The 19247-nt window shown below is 51.4% G+C and overlaps 1 protein-coding gene across 18 annotated transcripts in view; it reads left to right on the top strand.

Annotated features, from left to right (window-relative positions):
- Camk2g (calcium/calmodulin dependent protein kinase II gamma) overlaps nucleotides 1–18829 on the top strand; it is a 60727-nt gene extending 41898 nt beyond the window's left edge. For 2 of the 18 annotated variants that reach the window (XM_013123145.3, XM_013123147.3), the window contains 9 exons: nucleotides 5163–5195; nucleotides 7321–7389; nucleotides 8528–8572; nucleotides 10857–10905; nucleotides 12083–12196; nucleotides 14180–14255; nucleotides 14631–14725; nucleotides 16177–16421; nucleotides 16909–18829. In XM_013123145.3, the coding sequence (XP_012978599.1) occupies nucleotides 5163–5195; nucleotides 7321–7389; nucleotides 8528–8572; nucleotides 10857–10905; nucleotides 12083–12196; nucleotides 14180–14255; nucleotides 14631–14725; nucleotides 16177–16409 (714 nt within the window). In that variant the 3' untranslated portion in view covers nucleotides 16410–16421; nucleotides 16909–18829. Of the gene's footprint in view, nucleotides 1–5162; nucleotides 5196–7320; nucleotides 7390–8527; nucleotides 8573–10856; nucleotides 10906–12082; nucleotides 12197–14179; nucleotides 14256–14630; nucleotides 14734–16176; nucleotides 16422–16908 lie in introns of those variants that run through there. The other 16 variants (XM_013123146.3, XM_005083539.4, XM_013123148.3 and 13 more) reach the window with 9 other exon arrangements.
- The last annotated feature ends 418 nt before the right edge of the window (nucleotides 18830–19247 follow it).

Below are 19247 nucleotides of genomic sequence, written 5' to 3'. Positions count from 1 at the left end.
TGAGCAGCAGTATAGACCCTGCTGGAGTGCTGAGGGGCTGCGCAGACAGAATTCTGGGTAAATGGGCATGTGTGCAGAACCTGGCCCTGTTGGATGTCTGACCCTGGTATGTACTTGGTAAATGAGTTTAATGCTGTGCTTTTTAATTTTTTTTCCCGAGAAAAGGGTTTCACTATTGTGATAGGGTAAGAGGCCAAGAGACAAGTGTTTCAAAAAGGGATGACCAAAGTTAACAGCCCCACAACTGCTGGGAATATAGGTGAAGTGTAGAGCACTTGCCTACCATGCCCAGTCCTTGGCCCTGGCAGGTAGCAGGAGATGTAGGAGACACGGCGGACTGGGAAACATTTCACAGTAGGTGTGGTGGCATGGGAATCCCTTTATTAAAGAGTTTAACAAATAGAACCCCAGAAAGATGATCTGAGAAGATCCATTGATCGTCTGAAGATGAAAATAGATCATCATGGCTGGGTGGTAGTGGTGTAAGCCTTTAATCCCACCACTTGGGAGGCAGAGGCAGGTGGATCTCTGTGAGTTCAAGGCCAGCCTGGTCTACAGAGCGAGTTCCAGGACAGCCTCCAAAACAATACAGAGAAACCCTGTCTCGAAAAAAAGCAGAGGGAGAGGGAGAGAGGAAATAGATCAGGATGACAACTTTTAGCTTTATTACTAACAGTAAAATGCAAATGGGAACAGTGAACCTGGTCTAAAGAGAGTTCCAGGACAGCCAGGCTTACACAGAGAAGCCACGCACACGTGTTTGTGTGTGGGGGGGTGTGCTGGGGGAATGTGTCATTTTTGATTCTTAGTTAGTGATTATGGTAAAAACCGATATCAAAGCCATACAGATGTTCCTACCTTTGCTTCTGGGCATTTTCTTCTGGGAGTTCTCCCAAAGAAATACAAAATAGGAAAAGCAGAAAGATGTTTTATATGATATTATTTGAAAAGATGATAAATTGTTTCAAAAGCCAGCCAGAAAAAAATAACAATGAGAAATCCATTTACTAGAGCATTAGAAAGTCATTCATCCTGGGTGGTGGTGGCGTATGCCTTTAATCCCAGCACTCAGGAGAAAGAGGCAGTATGATCTCTGTGGGTTTGAGGTCAACTTGGTCTACAGTGTGAGTCCTAGGACAGGTTCCAAAGCTACACAGAGAAATCCTGTGTCAAAAAAACCCAAAAAATAAAAAGGAAAGAAAGAATGCCCTGGGTTGGAGAGCTGGTTCAGAAGTTAGGAGCATTGCTGCTCTTGCAGAAGGCTGGAGTTTAGTCCTCAGCACCCTCTAGTAGCTCACAACTGCCTATCACTCCATCTCCAGGGGATCGGAGACCCTTCTCTGGCCTCTTGAGGCAGGTCTGGAACTGGAGTAACTAGTTGTGAACTGCCATGTTGGTCCTCTGCAAGAGCATAAAGTCATCTGCTGAGCCATCTCTCCAGCCCCTAAGGTGTATCTTTTAAAATACAACATAACTGTAGATTCTTATTCAACATACAATATGGAGACAGAAAAGCAACAACAGGAGAAAACTTAGTGATGTATTTAATCATAGCTTCACTAAGTGATGGGAAATTTGGTAACATCGGGGTTCCTAAACATTTTTCTATTATTGTGGGTTTTCCCTGCTTTCCAAACTTTTCACCTGGACCATGCATTAATATGAATCAGCAAATCAAATTATTCTCTAATTAAAAAAAACAAAACTAGTGCACAAATTGGTACATGCCTGTGCTCATAATACCTGGAGGCAGGAGTGTCAGAAGTACAGGGTTATCCTCAGCAGCACAGTGAGTTCAAAGCCTCAAAAATAAATCATTTCAAACTCAAAATGCTAATTTTAGCTGGGCGGTGATGACGTACGCCTTTAATCCCAGCACTCGGGAGGTAGAGGCAGGCTGACCTCTGAGTTTTTAGGTCAGCCTGGTCTACAGAACAAGTTTCAGGACAGCCAAGGCTACATAGAAACTGTGTCTCAAGAAACCAAAAACAACAACAAAAAACAAAACTGATTTTAAAATATAACATAAGCTTCTCTGTAACATGTAGTTTGTAATACTATTTTAATTGCATATGAAAAAAGCACTCAATTTTCCCTTTGTTTTTCAAATTGTTTATAATGTCATTATAGTCCTTCTTATTCAGTAACATATAAATGGCCACTTGCATGATTGGAAGAAAAGGCAAGAAGACAAAATGTACAACATGTGACCTTTGTGGGCTCTCTTGAAATTTGAAATTTGAGCTGATGGCTAAAATTGTGAGGGAAGCCTGTAAAGTCCTAAGCTTTCAGCATTCAGATTCTTCTAGAATCCCTCTTCCCTTTCCAGTGCTCTTTTCCCTGGTTTCCTCTAACTGTTCACAGAACGGTCCCCTTCCCGTTGTTCAGATGACTCTGCGAGGTGTCCAGGATACTTAGTATGAGTTTGACTTGGTGCTGTGTCCTATGGTTTTGAATTGGAGAACTTGCGGTTCTGTTCAGGTTTCTTTGAAGGTTGATGCTAGTGACCCAGGGTCTCTATGTATCCTGGGCTGTCCAGGAACTCGCTCTGTAGACCAGGCTGGCCCAAACTCACAGAGCTCTGCCTGCCTCTGCCTCCCGGGTGCTGGGATTAAAGGTGTGCGCCGCCAGTGCCCAGCTGAGTTCTACTTCTGAAGGACTGCACTGATGGGGCCACAAACACTCAAATTCTTTGAGGCCTCTGGCAGCTTGGCCCTCTTCTGCTGGTTTCAGGCCAGAGTGGCCATCCAAATTTTTGTTGTTGTTGTTTTTAAAGAAAAAGAAAAAGCAAAGGTTACAGTTAAGTACTTTCTGAGCAGTTGTTTTGAGTATGAAAAAGAGGCCTGAGCCCTTTAATTGTGTAAAATATTAAATTTATGTACAGTTTTCAAATAAGAGTCAGACATGGTCCTTTCATGGGATCTGGCATTTAAACAGCAGCTGAGGACAAAGCCCTGAAAAAGATGGACAGAGGCAGATAGACGCAGCACTGGGAAACAGCCTCAGAGTGGAAAGGGTGATTGGTTTGCCTGTAGGACTGTTGAGGACCAGCAGAGCATCCAGGAGAAACGCTAAGAACTTACTTCCCAGGAGGCAGAAGCAACAACTGAGAGCTTCCCGTCTGAGTGCAAAGCCAGATAAAATGGCTGCAATGGCCATTTTTTACCACCAGCCACCAAAAATCACCAGAACCAAGATCAGGCCTGGACTGAGTTGACATTAGAGACGTGCTCTGCTTTAGCTTGGGGAAAGCCTCCTTCAGCGAACCTGGTCGGCCAGGCACATTTATTGATCCAATGCCAACTGTCCAGCTTCGGTTAAGACACTTGAACTTACAAATTACAGAGGCAGGAAAGATAATGGCCCTTCCTTCAGAGCATCCGTAGTAAACAGGTGCAGGGACTCACACTGGAATCCCAGTCGTTGGGAATCTGAGGCTAGAGGCATGCCACAGTTCAAGGCCACAGCGGGCCACGGTGAGAACCTGTCTGGAGGGGGCAGAAATTATAAGAAAAATGAATATGAGTATTACTTGGGTAGAAGGATAAGCTAATTAAATAGGGGGATAAGTACTAGAGAGGGTATCTAGATAGATGACAGTGACAGATACACATGTAAGGTGACTCCCTCCTTTTGAGGGACATGCAAGCTGGGCGTGGTATATGCATAGAGGGTGAAGGCAGGAGGATCAGGAGTTCAAACTAATTCTTCTTGACTGCATAGCTTGGTCAAAGGCAGTCTGAACTCCTTGAAGCCCTGCTCTAGAACAACAATGAGAAGGCTCACAAAATCCAGTGTGGTGACACATACCTGTGATTCAACTACATAAGAGACTCAGGCGAAGGGATCGCAAGTCTCGGGTCAGCCTAGACGGTGTAGCAAGACCTTGTCCCAAAGCAGAATGAAGGACAAAGACAAAAAGAAGCCCACCATAGGTTTTTACTCTCCTTTAATTCAAATGCAAATTATGGACAAACTTATTTTTAATGTTTTCCATATAAATTATGCATAGTAATGGGTTTCATTATGACATTTTCATACATGTATACATATTCCCATATAACCCCATTATCCTCTGAAATATTCTTTTAAATATTAGTAGCCCCTTCTAGAAAACATCACTTAGAGTAGAAGGTTGGTCCCGTGAGGACAAAAACCATTTCTCAGATACGTTTATTTTGCCCAGAACAACCCTCAGTAAGTGGGATTGGATGTCGTTAAGTGAATGTACAAAAGCCAAACAGCAGACATATTCCAAGGGGACTTCTGCCTCCCAGTGAGTTAATTATAAAAGTCATAATCACCCTAACCTCTCAGTCTGCTCTGGTGTGTGCTCAGTGTGCTGTTTGGTCTTAATTTGATGCTATTGTCTTACACAGCCTGAGGTCCAAGCGTCTAGTGGAGAGAGGCTAGGGAGTTAGTTACGGCTCTTCACACTCCCTGCATCTTTGGTCACTGTACTCTTAACCACCGGCTCTCCTATGCTTCTAGTTCTGGTAATTGCAAAAAGCAATAGAACAGGCATCTTTTAAACTAGTGTGGCTACACTGACCAGGGACAGAGCATCAAAACTGAAACGTAAGATAGAGTCTTATCTGAACAGCATCATTGAGGTTCAGAAGTCAGGTGTTATTAAGACTGAGGCCATCCTGTAGTAGCTTTTGTTATTTCTCTGGTAGCTCCTCACATTTCAGTCAGACCTAGCTGTGGAGAATGGGAGTACCTTGTTAGTGTTCTGGTCCTGTCTGTCAGCCCAGACCTGTAATTCTGCAGCAGTCAGATGTTCCCCCACATATTCTAATGCAGACGTCTCAGGACACAGTACATTCTCTGTGTTTGTGAACCTGACAGAGCTCCTCTCCAGCTGCTGGAAGAGTGTGTGTGCCTATGGTCGGTGTACTGTTCTAACCGCTCTGATGTTGGACCAGGTCTCCTCCTCCTCCTTCTCTCCTCCTCCTCCTCCTCCTCCTCCTCCTCCTCCTCCTCCTCCTCCTCCTCCTCCTCCTCCTCCTCCTCCTCCTCTCCTCCTCCTCCTCCTCCTCTCCTCCTCCTCTTCCGCCCCCTCACGCAGAGCCCAAGCTGGTGCACTAACCTGCAACGCCCCTGTGCTCTCTTCTTACCTCCTCTTTCCCCTTCTCTTTCCCTTCTGCTGTGGTGTCCAGAAAAGGAAGTCGAGTTCCAGCGTGCACCTAATGGTGAGCCTGCCTGCCCACCCATCTGCCCACTCCATGCTGCTTGTGCCCGCCTGCCAGCCATGCAGACCCATTCTGCCATGTGCGCGTGCGTCACTCATCCTCATGCATGTCTGTGCTGTGTGGGCAGGCGTGGCCTGTCCTGCCAGGCGGGGGCCATCGCCCGAGGTCACACAGTGTGGTATGGCACCCCTGGCTGCGGTAGCCTCCAGCAGTCCAGTGCAGGGAGTAAAGCCAGTAGGGGCTTGGGAAAGGCAGCAAGCACGGGAGAGACCCTCTCTCCCCGTCCCTCAGGAGACAAGGCCGGTTCTGCAGGCGTGAGCAGCTGCTTCCTAGGGGCCTGACATTCGTTCAGTAGGCAGCCATGTGATGAGAGAAGCTAATGGTTGGCTCCTGGCTCTGAACGTTGTTCTGTGAAACATCCCATCTTCCTGCTAGGCCCAGGGTTGTAGCCTGCCCACCCGGCCCTGGGGGTAGGGGTGGGGGTGGACCCAGTGGGACAGCCACACTGAAAGACTACAGTAAATGCATCTTTTCTCATGGGACGCAGGACACCAAGGGAACACGGCAGCCTAGTCCTTATGCCACCGTCCGCCCTAACCAGAGGTGTGGCCGCTCGGCTGTTAGCTCAACCCTGTGCAGAGACTTAGGGTTAGGGTTAAGGTTAGGGTTAGGGTTAGGGTTGGCGTTCTTACATGGGTTAGGGTTAGGGTTAGGGTTAGGGTTAGGGTTGGCGTTCTTACGTGGGATGCTCATCCTCACTGCAGCTGTCTTAATGTCAGCTGGGCTTTGCAGGCTGGGTGCCCGTCTTCAGTCAGCCCCAACCAGGCAGTCTACATCTCAGCTGAGCTAGGAGGGCCCTGCCCTCTGCCTCTTCAGGGTAGGAACACAGAGAGCAGTTGCTGTCATCCCCCACACACACCCCCTGATCATAGGGATTCCTCTCCGGCCTAGGGGTTTCAATGTCATCTTGTCATACTTGGTGTTGACTCAAGGTTCCATGCCTAACCCCGAGTTTGAAGCTCTCTCAGCCACAAGCTGGAGTTACATAGCTTTAGATCTGGTCCGTGAGGCCTTTGGGCAAGATATAGAAGACTCTGGATGCATTCTGTGTGTGTCCTGGGAGAGAAGAAATGTGTCCTGGCTATCAGCATACCTTCACTATGCTCTGACCAGAGGCACGCCTGTCTCCGTGCCTATTGAAGAACTTGGGGGGGCAGGGGAGGCGGGGGTCAAGCTGCTCCTTCGTATCTGTACCCCATGGGGTCCCCCTGTGAGCCTGAGCTGAACTGCCTAGGGAATCAGAAGAGGCAGAGAGCATTGCTGAGGTTCCCTGCACTGGAGACTGACCCTCCTTCCTCTCCAGCCTCCCCACACCCTTCACTGCCACTCTAGCGTTTCGAGAGGCAAGGAAATATCCCTGGTGGTCGCGGTTGCCATTAGGAATATTGGCTTGCTGGGCAGCTTGTTTTCTGCTGGGACTGAGCGCTGGGACTAGAGCCACCACCGAGATTCGCCTGCTCTTCCTCGGAGCTCAGCCCTCACTTCCAACCGATGAAGCCCCAGACTTTGTCAGGTGGAAGGATGAGGAGCATGGTCCTGCCCCCGAGATACATCTGTGGCTGCGTTTCGTGCTCCACGTTGGATCCCCCCCCGTTTGCTCCCTGGACACCACCTCCTAGGCCAGGCGCTCCTGCCCATTCCCCTCCTCCTCTTTTCATATCTAGCTTCAGGCTGGTATTTTAAGGGGAAGGGCCACAGCGGAGCCGGGGTTCTCAGTTCTATCCTGCCTTAAGTCACCATCTTTTCCACTGTGATGTGGGGAGAAAAGCCTGAATGTCCTTGGGCCTGGTGTGACAGGAGTGACGGGGCACCTGGAGTGAACAGAGATTTCCGGAACATCGCCTCTAAACAAGTCCTTGGCTAGTGCTACAGTGAGGATGCCTCCAGAGTCAAGTCTCTGGCACTCCCCAAATTCTCCCTTTCTCAAACCATCTGTAACCATTGCTCCCATCTGCATAGGCCTAGCCCCTGTCGGCCAGACCAGGGGACAAGGGAGGTCTGGGAGTCAAATCTGAGCAATGCTGGTGACTCTGGAGGAACTAAATCATCTGTTTTCTTGTCTCAGCCACAGAGCAACAACAAAAACAGTCTCGTAAGCGCAGCCCAAGAGCCCGCGCCCTTGCAGACGGCCATGGTACCTTTGACTACGGCTTCTCCGCCTCTGACCCTGGCTGCGTCCTGCTCTTTCCCGCTCCCTGTTTGTGCCTTACCTCCCTAGGGCCCTGCAGCTTTTGTCATTTGTATTTCCATAGAGCAGACTGCTCTCTGTGCTGCCCCGCAGGCCCCTTCCCCTCCATTCTCCTGCTTGGCTGGGCTCCATCTTGCATGGCGGAGCCACCGCTGCTACTGCACCTTTTTCTGTTGGGAAAGAGTCATCAGCGCTGCCCGCTAGGCCGCCCACCCCCAAGCTGGCACCCTCAGTGGGGCTGCTTTGGGGGCCGGGAGGCAAATTGTTTTCAAAAGCAGAGGGTAGGAGCTGTCTTGTTGGCACCTGATCATTAGCTCTTGGAGGCCTCCTTGTAGAACCTGCCTCAGCTTCTCCTTTTCGTAGTCAAGATTAAGAAGGAGAGCTGGGGTCCCCCCTAGGTTTCTCTGCTCCCGGAGAGACCCTCTGCTCAGCTGTCTCTGGGTTCTTCCAGGAGTACTGTATATCACGGAGCTCTCTGTGCCGTGCTGGCGCCTAAATGAGCTAGCACAGAGGACACTGGGAAGAGAGGGACAAACGGTCGGGCCTGCCGTGCCTTCCACTTCCTGTGGGCCCTCTCGCAGTCCAGCGTAGGGCCATCTGGGGAAGGCAGAAGGTGGATGAAATGGACACTTCCCTCAGCTCAGCTTGCCACAGGGGCATCCTAGGTCTCTCTGCTTTCCCTGTGTCCCGTCTTCTGTGCACCCCTTGATGAACACTGTTGGCAGGGCCTGACCTGTGCTCTGAATCCCACAGCTCCTCTTGGATATTTGTCCCATGGGGCTCCAGTCTAGAACCCTCAGACCCAGCCAGGTCCACATCCAGAGGCCCTGTCCTCTCGGCTTCCTGAGAACACGCCTCTTCCAAGCTTTTCTTTACCAGCCAGTGATGTCAGCTAAATCCTGGGTTTCCTGCTGCTCTGGGTCCCTAGTTAAGCCAGTATATTTTGTCTTTTAGGGATGGCTGGTGGGCAGGCCTCAGTGGTCATCATAGGGTCTCTAAGGGTATTATGTAAGGGTGCGGGGATCCTTCAGGGAAGAGTTCAGTTCCACAAATCAGGAGGGTAATTTTCAATCTTCTCTCACAGGAACCACAAACCACCGTGGTACACAACACTACAGATGGGACCAAGGTGAGTGAGTGGCACCCGGTCTGCTCTGCTTGCTCATTCGGCAGGGGTGAGCTGCTGGGGTCTGAGAGCTCTGTGGATGCTACCTGCAGACTGCACCCTAAGGTGCAGGTGTCTGTGGAATCCAGCTTAGAGGTAATAGCGGGCCTGTGGTTACTCCATCCTGAGGAAAGGCAGGGCTTACTGACTGTGAGCCTAGGCTGTACAGTTGGAGTGGCCTGGTGCGGAAGTCACTTAGCCACTCTGTTCCACAGCTTTCTCGTTTGCAAGCTAAGGGCAGTAATAGTGAACTCTGTGAGTTAAGAAGTTTAATAAGGGAGCTGGAGAGATGGCTCAGCAGTTAAGGGTACTGGCTGTTGTTCCAGAGGTTCTAGGTTCAATTCCCAGCACCCACATGGCAGCTCACAACTGTCTGTAATGCCAGTTCCAGGGGACCCAACATGCTCATGCAGACAAAACACCAATGCACATAAATAAAAAACAATAATAAAGTTTAATGAGTATTAAAGTAAGTTTAGTGAGATCTGGGTGGTGGTGGTGCACGTCTTTAATCCCAGCACCCTGGAGACAGAGGCAGGTGGATCTCTGTGAGTTCAGGGCCAGCCTGGTCTACAGAGTGAGTTCCAGGATAACCAAGGTTACACAGTGAATGGAACCCTGTCTCAAAAAAACAAAAAACTAGTGAGGAAAGATGTTAGGGGGGAACAAAGGACAAAGCTTGGAGGTGACGTGGTGGGCAGAGTACTTACTGAGCGAGTATGAAGACTGGGGTTCGGATCCCCAGAATGCACATAAAACCAGCTTCACGTGATGGTGTACCTACAGTCCCAACACACAGGAGGTAGACACAACCTCCCAGACAGTCTGGCTGCTTAGACTAACCAGATTAGAAAGTTCTGTGTTCAGACAGAGACCTTGCCTCAATAAGTGAAGTGGGGAGCAGTTTTGAGGAAAACAGTGTCATTCTCTGGCCTCTGTATGCACTCACACCCGTTCATACATGCACACCACACACCTTAAGTCTGTTCACACCCGTTCATACAGGCACACCACACAACGTAAGTCTGTTCACATCCGTTCATACATACACACACACCACACACCGTAAGTCTGTTCACACCCGTTCATACATGCACACCACACACTACACACCGTAAGTCTGTTCACACCCGTTCATGCAGGCACACCACACACCGTAAGTCTGTTCACACCTGTTCATACAGGCACACCACGCACCATAAGTCTGTTCACACACATTCATACAGGCACACCACACACTGTAAGTCTGTTCATACCCGTTCATGCAGGCACACCACACACCATAAGTCTGTTCACACCCATTCATACATACACACCACATACCGTAAGTCTGTTCATACCCGTTCATACACGCACACCACACACTGTAAATCTACTCACACCCGTTCATACATACACACCGTAAGTCTACTCACACCCATTCATACACGCACACACACACCTCAAAAGGGCAAGAACATAACCAGACCTTGCTGCATTCTCCTTAGTATAACCTCCACTCCTGCATTTTTACTAACACTACTAAATGCCATGGCTCTGCTATAGAGAGAGTACGAGACAAATTTCCATTTTGGGAAGGTGGGGCAGGCCCAGTGGATAACATACCAATAATCAAATAAGATAAAATCCAGTAGTCATAAGTGCGTGGGAGAAAGTAGCACAAATTAACGAGAGTGAACGGGGCCTTTAATTAAGTGGCCAGGGAACGGCCTCTCAGGAGGGGTATCTGAGCCAGAAGTGAACCGTCAGTGGGAAGGAGGCTGCCGGGCAGAGGACTTGGCCTGGGTAACGCCTGACAACCGAGCAGAGCTGAGCTTAGTGAGCAAGAGCCTGAGGAGTGGCAGAGTCAGGGCAGGCGGGGTTTCAGTGCGGTTTACTCGTTTGCTTCAACACAAGGTCTCTATGCAGCTCTGTAGACCAGGCTAGCCTCAAATTGCCAGAGATCTGCCTGCCTCTGCCTCCCGAGTGCCGGCTGGCAGCCAGCTGTGGTCTGCAGGAAGTGAGACGCTGGATTTGTGTTAAGGTGTACTCATGGGCTATGAGAGGAAGAGGAGCAGGAAGGCTGATCCGAGCTGCAGCGCGGCCGACTAGGTGGTGTGCTCTCAGGTGGAGAGCCTGGGGAGGAAGGACTCTGGGATCTGAAGAGGGTTCTGACCCAGGAGCGAGGGTGGGAGGGGGAGCCTCTCCGGACACCTCTTCCTCAAAGCGTCCAAGGGCTGATCACACGCATGCTCTCTTTGGCCCGCAGGGCTCCTCAGAGAGCTGCAACACCACCACAGAAGATGAAGACCTCAGAGGTAGGTGCTGCCCTTGGGGGAGGGGACCCCAACAGTGACCCGGGTGCTTCTTCATCACTGATGGGGTGTCTGTCTTTTCTCTAAGGAGGGGTTGCTCTAAGGGCTTGAGCTAAAAGCTACTTTCCATGCGCTGAGGTATGAGGTCCCCATCTGGTGTTAGTGACCAAGCTAAAAGGGTGTCTTTTTTTTTTTTTTATCAAAGTCTAGAATAGCCAGATTAGCTGTTTATAGGGCCAGCATTTAGAGAGCTGTTCCTGCTGTGGATAGTGCTGGAACATCCCAGAGCAGAGGCGTCTGCAGAAATAGGTCCTGGTTTTCCTGAGAGCAGGGTAATCCTTAGGATGTAGAACTTGGAGTTGTAAAATGAGGACAAAGGGTTGGGGTACAAATCAGTGGTAGAACACTTGCCTGGCCCAGCAACCCTCCCATCAAAAAACAAACAAAAAACCCCCAAGGGCAGCCCCAGACTGCCTGCGATGACTTGGCTACTCTGGTCCTGAGTTGTGGCCGGGAGTGACAGAATTAGAGTTGATCTGGTGTCTGAAGCTACATTTGGCTGTCTTTCTAGGCCTGTGATGACCACTACCCTAAATTTGAGACTGGTCAGAACACCAGGAGCTATAAGGAGCGTGGAGGCCAGACCAGGGGGAGTCTCCTCCGCTCTTTGGGTTGGCCTCTTGGATCTTGTGCCTTTGCTTTCAACAAGTGGCCTCCCAGGTCATCAGAAAAGATAGGATGTAGGGCAGCACCATGCCCTCAGGAGCCAAGAACCCTGAAAGCATACATGTGTGTCAGCACGCTGCCGGGAGCGAGGTCAGATCAGTTCACTGCTGAGAGTAAAAGGCATCTTCACTGCTGACAGGCCTCGTGGCCTCAGGACCTAGCCCCTCCTGAATGTCTGCTCTGGGAGCAGGGGTCCTTGTGTGGACTGGTTCAAGGCTCGTTTGGAAGCTGCAAGCCTAGGTGTATGCACCTCGGCAGTGCTCCCAGCTGAGAGGCCTCTCTGGCAGAGGCGGCTGAGTGGGATGTGGTCCAGCGTCCACAGCAGCCCCAGGCATCACCTTGCCCCGGCTCCGCAGTGCCCGTGGCTTGGGTCCTGTCCGGCTTGCTCGCTCACCTGCCTTATTCTGTTTGTTTTGGCTGCTCTGCCTTGCCCTGCCCTGCCCTGGCTGGCTAGCTGCCCCGCTCCGCACTGGGAATGGCAGCTTGGTGCCCGAAGGACGGAGCCCCCGGGACAGAACAGCTCCCTCTGCAGGCACGCAGCCCCAGCCTCCTCCCTGCTCCTCAGCCAGTAAGTGTGAGGGAGGCACATTCTGGCTTCCAACTCCCTGGCTCTTCCTGAAGCCCCTCAGGGATTTCCCCACGAGCTGGTCAGCCTAGCCCAGCCACCTGTTAGTCAGGGTTAAGGGCATGGTGTCTGCCAAGGGCGGGGCCTGCTGGAAGCCTAGCCCCCTGCAGGTCTCGGTTTGGAGCCCAGAGAAGGGAAGAGCGGGTGGGGTGGGGTGGAAGTGTGGATGCCGCTGGGATGTGTAGCAGGCCTCGCTTTGGCGACAGCCCGGGAGAGCTTGAGAAGTCAGGGCCCTGAGGGTGGAGCAAGAGCCTAGGAACTGTCTTAGGGGTAGCATTTCCTGGGGCTCAGCCATATTAAGAACATGGACTCTGAATGAGACAGATGTGATTTTGAATATTACCTAAGTGTGGTGCTACCCAATTATAACTCTAGCACTCAGGAGGCTGCGGCTGAAGCTGAGTACTCCAATGAGTTCAAGGCCAGTCTAGCTACACAGTGAAACCCTGTCTCAAAAGAAACTTAAATTCCAGCTATGCTGCCTTCAAAAGTCTGTGAAGTGTCTGAGATTCCTGAGCTCCGGTTTCCTTCTCTGTTAAGTGGGGGTTGCCGAGGGGGTCCCCACCTCAACCACAGTAGTAGCCGGCAGGGCTCCTGAGATTCACGCTTCTGTCTATAGTTCTGTCTGTGTTAATTGGTACCTCTCTTAGTTTCTTTGCCCCAACTGTATCCTTACAGAGTTTTTAAAGCCAGTCTTTATCTGCAGGACTCCGGTCAGGTCCCCCAGATAAGTTTGATAGAGCTCAGGGGGAAGTGCCATGTGGACTTACCGGTTTGCTTCTCCAGAGAGAGAATAGAGCTCACTGGCCCCCCTAAAGCCCTCTGCTTGTTCACTCAGGGCTGTCAGGCCCGTGGAGTTCCCTCCCGGCTGCACCTTTAGCTATGCTGTTCCCTCCCAGATACTCCCCTTGGCTGTGCTGGCCCAGCTATGCAATGCTGGTACTGTTCTAATGCTCAAATCGGTCTGTCTTGCAGCCTCTTGCATCTGTGAGGAAAGGCTTGTGGCCTGGACCAGCCTGGGGCTCCATTTATAGGCAGGATTAGCCTGAACTCAGTCCATGCTTGCCCTTATGCTAGAGACATCCCCTGCTAATAGTGGCTCTGTCTGTGAGCTACCCCAGAGAGCAGGGTGTTGCCATGCGTCCTTTGGGTATGGAAGGAGGGCACCAAACTGCCTGCCTCTCAGTCTTGCCTTGATTTTCCATAGGAACACACCCTGACATGGGAACTGGTGTAGGTTTCTAGTTTTTCTGAAGCTTAATCAAGGGCAGTGTAGCCATCTCTTGCGTGAGAGACTGTCAAGGTTTTCACAGTCCCCAGATCCTTTAACCCAGGAAAGCCCCCTGGAGTGATGTAAGCGGACTAAGCATCTCTGTTCATCCATTTGGAACTTCATCTCTAGGCTGGTTTTGCTCTCAGGCAGGTGTCCAAGGCTTAAGTTCTGGACCACTGAATACAGGCTACAAGTGGGGTAGTAACTGTGATCTGACTGAGTCCTTGTGATGAGAGAAGTAAGTGGTTAGAGACAGAATAGCCATACCTAGAGTTGCTTCTCCGAGAGTCTAAACCTGCTAAGGGTAGAATACACAGACTCCGACTAGAGGGTTCCTGACAAGACAGGTCCTCACTTGTTACAAACAAGATGCTTTCTGCAACATGGTTGTGGTTGTTGGTGGAGAAGGTGGAAAGGCCACAGATCCATAACTACTGATCGGATGGGCTTAGAAAGGAGGAAGTCCTTGGTTCTGCAGATGCCAAAAGGGGTGAGGTGAAGGGTGGGCTTACTCTTCCTGCACAGGGCCTTGAAAGACAGGAGGTTGTGTTTGACAAAGAGCTCACAAGGGATCCCTGAAGGACTGAGGAGGGCTCTCTTGTTTCTTGGGAAGTTGCCCAGCAAGTCATTTGGATTTTTTTTCCTCCTACCAGTGCGAAAACAGGAGATCATTAAGATCACAGAACAGCTGATCGAAGCCATCAACAATGGGGACTTTGAGGCCTACACGTGAGTAAAGACCCATTGCCTTGAGATGTTGATTACCTCCCAAGTCCACCTCTATTTCCCAAAAAGTGTCTGTGATCCTGGGGAGAGGGCAGCTGGACTGTAAGCCCTGTCTGAGTCAACCCTAAGCCTGTAGCTAGGACCCCTTGCAGGTAGACTCCACAGCCGAGCCTGCCCTGTTACCCTGGCATGGGAGAAAGAGCAGGGCTGCTGAGTGGCTCTGCAGACAAACTCTGAAGAGTGCCGTTGTCTTGTCAGGCGTAGGCAATAGATAACCTTCTGTGGGACAGACACAGCTGCTGAGGAAGGACATGATTCCCACAGAGGCCTGACAGGCTGTGTGTTTGCCCCCAACCCACCCAACCCTCTTTTCTGCAGGAAGATTTGTGACCCGGGCCTCACTTCCTTTGAGCCAGAAGCCCTTGGCAACCTCGTGGAGGGGATGGATTTCCATAAGTTTTACTTTGAGAATCGTGAGTGGGTTCGTGCTGCTGATATACTCCTGCCTGCCCCTCTACCCTACCTCTGTCCCTACCCACCCTGTGCCCTAGCTGCCCATCCTCACCTTATGTGACCCCCCTGCTGCACCCTGCTCGGTATGCTCGCCTCCTTGTGCCTGCTGGCTTTTAACTGGCACTTCTCCAAAGCCGAGTGCCCATTCATTTGTCAGCTGTGTCAAGGCACTGTTGACCCTACACTGTATTCCTTTAAGCATCACCTCTCTCCAAGACAGACTGTCGAGATGATCTCAGCAAGTAATAAAGAAAGGTCTGTGTCTGCAGGGTTCACAATAAAGGAAATTAAAAACAGGATAAGAATGTGTAGGCAAGTAACAGCACTAATGGTGATTCGTGGGATCGGAAACTGTGGCTAGGCTGTCTTGGACACGGAGAGAGCCAAGCATCTGGACGGGGGAGATGTAGAGTCTGAATAGTTCGCCAAGCATCTGGACGGGGGAGATGTAGAGTCTGAATAGTTCCCGGAAGTCCCAGGGTTGAGTCATCACACCCTCCATCTCTGTCTCCTCATTTTTCCCTCCTCTAGTCCACTTTATCCAAGGCCAGCCGGGCGGTGGAAGGAAGGCGTCCTTACCCTGCCCTAAGTGTTACATTGTAGCTATTTTCCTCACTGACTCCCAAATGTGACTTCTCCACATCTTAGCTGTCTAAGTAACTGAGTAGCCAGAAGCAGGGTTTCTGTTAGTTCTAGGGGGGCCCCTTGCCAGAAGCAGGGTTTCTGTTAGTTCTAAGGGGGGTCCCTTGCCAGAAGCAGGGTTTCTGTTAGTTCTAGGGGGGCCCCTTGCCAGTCTGAATGGAAGCGTCCCCACCTGCACGGCATACACTGATTATGGCAGTCCAGCTTTCTTTGCTTTTCCAAACCCAGAGAACCCTGGGATTGTGGGGGAGATCCTGAACTGGGTGCTTTGGGGATTTTAAACTTTGATATGCCTTTTCTTTTTTAAGTCACAAAATGATTTAGAATGTATTACTTTCACGGTTTTTCTCTTCAGCCTTAGATTGGTGCAAAGTAAGCTTAGAACTTTTAAACATCAGCCTGATCAAGTAGAAAAACCACAGGCTTTTATTAGAGCCACACAGAACTGATTTTAACTATGTTACTTGATTTGAGTCTTTTTCCTTCTTATAGTGAAGAACATAATAGCAGTGAACAAGTAACATCTCTTGCATGTAAAACCTCCGCACAATGAAAAGAGTAGTTGCTGTTACTGCTACTCACGTTTCTCTTCCTTTTGGATGAAACTAATGTAGCGGGGATCTTGGCCTCTGGGTGGGGAGGGGGGCCTGCAGGGGCATGCGGGGATTGTAGGCATGGCTAGAGTAAAGGAGGGGCAGCCTGGCAGGAATATGTGAGTACCCAAGCCTTACACTACTGCCTCCCCTCCCTGCCCTGCCCTGCCCTGCAGTCCTGTCCAAGAACAGCAAGCCCATCCATACCACCATCCTAAACCCGCACGTCCACGTGATTGGGGAGGACGCAGCTTGCATCGCCTATATCCGGCTCACCCAGTACATCGATGGGCAGGGCCGGCCTCGCACCAGCCAGTCAGAGGAGACCCGGGTGTGGCACCGCCGGGATGGCAAGTGGCTCAATGTCCACTACCACTGCTCAGGGGCCCCTGCCGCACCACTGCAGTGAGCTCAGCCACAGGTGCACCTGGTGGGGAGAAGGGACTGGGCAGGGGAGAGGTGACTTGGGACAGGTGGGGTCAGAGGAGGAAGAGAAGGGTAAGAGGTGGCCCTCTGGGAGGAGAGAGGGGCCATCTCGGGTGGCAAAGGCCGGGCAGAGTCGTTTTGATGAACTCTGCTCTGTAACCAGACAGACTCCACACGTGGCTCGTGCTGTCTTCCCCTTACTAAGCCTCCGTTACTTTAGTTATCAAAAGAGGGATAAAGTGGTACCTGCCTCCATTCCAGGATGAATTAATTGTGGGGCTCCAGTAGGATACTTTACATGAAGCACTTAGCATGTAAGACAGGTGCGAGGCAGTGCTGTGTTTAAACATCAGCTGCCCCTGCCGTTTTTTTGCTTGTTCAAGTAGACTCAGCCATGTGCGTAGCGTACCAAAGTCCCAGCGACTCTGCCTGTGCTCCCAGCGTCCTCTGTTCTGTTACCGCCTTCTGTTCTGTCTCAACAGGGGCATTAGGAGATTCCAGCTGGAGGTTGAACCTTCGCAGCCAGTGACTCTGGAGGGCCTGAGTGACAGCGGCAGTCCTGTTCGTTTGAGGTTTAAAACAATTAAATTACAAAGCGGCAGCAGCCCATGCACGCCCCTGCATGCAGCCCTCCCGCCCGCCCTTCGTGTCTGTCTCTGCTGTACCGAGGTGTTTTTTACATTTAAGAAAAAAAAGATTGTTTAAAAAAAAGAATTCATACCGTGATGCGTTTTAAAACAACTGATAGCCCTTGGGCTTACAAGAAGGCAGGAGTTTGTGTGACGCTCATCCAGGCATGAACAGTGGGCTCACCCACCAGCTTTGAAGAGGTGAGCTTGGCTTCAGGCCCCCCGTGAACTCAGGGGACCAGGCAAGGACTCTTGAAAGAGCTTTGGGAGCCATGGTGTGGCTGCAGCCCCAGAGGTGGCCTGATTACCCCAGGGCTAGAAGTGGACTTCTTCAGAGCGTTCATCAACACCTAGAACGAGACGGAAGAAATGCCGTGGCTATCAGACCCACTCGGGAGAGAATGCGGCGCTCCCAGCCGGCTTGTTGTGGAGGCAGCTGAGAAGCAGTAGCCTCAGGACTGAAGGCCTGGACTCTGCTGTGCTGTTCCAGTTAATGTAGACAGAAAGAATCGGTGCTGCAGAGGTGTGTCCGCCATGAAGCCCATGAGAAACCTCCTGTTAGTCTGACGTGCACTCACTCACCATTTCTTCAGGATGTACAATGCACACGGGCCCCATACCGAGGCCTGATTGCTGCGGATGGGAAGGGGGAGGGGTTGCTACTCTGCTTCCTGTTGGTTTTCCCAACTTAGTAAGGAGAGATCCAAACCTCGGCCCGGGCTCCTTTCGCCACTTGGCAGTCCTGTTTCTGTGCTGATGTGGGCCATCTTTGTCTTGCGTTTTCATGGTGGTCCCCATGCTGACCCTCATCTGGGCCTGGGCCCTCTGCCAAGTGCTCCTGTGGGGTGGGAGGAGCCAGCCGGTGGCGGTTTCTATGCACTCTGGCTGCCCTCTGGGCCGCCTCCCTGCCTCCCTCGGCACATCCACCTCCTTCCCTGTGTTTGAGGTTGAACCGCCTGCTCGGGTGAGCAGTGTCCTCCCTAAAGAGGCCGCTTCACTGACCACCTGAAGTACAGACTTTCTGTTGGACAGTCTGCATGGGCATCACCCTTCACCTGCATGTGCCCAAAAAAGGGTCCAGAGCCACGGCTTCCGCATTCATTGTCCCTCTGTGCTCAAGGAAGAAAAGATCTGTACCCTAAGCAGATAACGGAAGATAATGAAGGAGCAATTGGCTTGGTCTTGGTGTGTCCCCCTCCCGCCCCCATCAAACAACTACATAGAATCTGCATGGGGGGGGGGGTCAGCTCCCTGATGACCATCAGGAGGCTGGGAAGGCAGAACACAGGCTTTGGAACCAGCTGAGAAGAGAACAGGCTCGTGGGTGCTGGTGCTTGAATTTGGCCAGGCCCTCAAGCACCTTGTGCATGCCTCAGACCCTGGACCCTAGTCGCCCTCCCCACCCCCACCCCGCCCTGCAGCCTGCAGCGCCAACCCACAGGTCCCTTCACCACAGGGTTTGGTTTTGCTGGCTTGAAGACAGCAAATGGTCTTAGAGCTTGAGACCCATAGCTTCATATGGCTGCTCCAGCCCAACTTCTTAGCGTTCTTACTCCACTTCTGGGGCTAATGTCAGCATCTATAGACTATTAATAGACTATTTAAAAAAAAACACCTTTTAAACAGGAAATGGAAGGCATTTGATGCAGAACTTTTGCATGATGACTTAGAAATAATTTAAAAATTAGTGTTTGTTCTGAATGTTGGTAGTCCCTTCATAGCTTTGTTACAATGAAACCTTGAAGATATTTAATAAAATAACCTTTAAACAGTCCATTGTGTCATTGCTATTGGGGGTTCGTGACCAGGGGCTTGCGTGACAGGGCTTAGCAAGGAGCCGAACATCGTTTCCCGTTCCCTTGGGGGCACGAGTAGGAAAACTTGGTATAAACTCAGCCTGGGCTGCTGAGTCTGGGGAGGCTGGGAGGAAGTGGGCGCTAAGTGGTGGACGGCGCCTTCGCCCCGCCCCCGCGGGAGGAGGCCCCGCCCTCGCCGCGCGGGCGCCCTCCCCCTCCGCGGGGCCGAGTGGACGGGCCTGGGCCCTGGGCCCGCCCCGACGCTCCGCAGACCGTGCCACCCGGCGTGCAGGAGGGGGTCCGCCGCGCCGGCCCGAGCGCCGGGCCGAAGGTCTGGGAGGCTGCCGCTCTGCCGAGCGCTGCGCGGGGGCCGTTCGCTTCTCCCAGACCCCGGTC

This window comes from Mesocricetus auratus, unplaced genomic scaffold (genome assembly GCF_017639785.1).
Source record: "Mesocricetus auratus isolate SY011 unplaced genomic scaffold, BCM_Maur_2.0 Super-Scaffold_100053, whole genome shotgun sequence".
Lineage (NCBI taxonomy): Eukaryota > Metazoa > Chordata > Mammalia > Rodentia > Cricetidae > Mesocricetus > Mesocricetus auratus.
The sequence above is the reverse complement of the archived record's forward strand: the minus strand, read 5'-3'. Positions and strand labels throughout refer to the sequence as shown.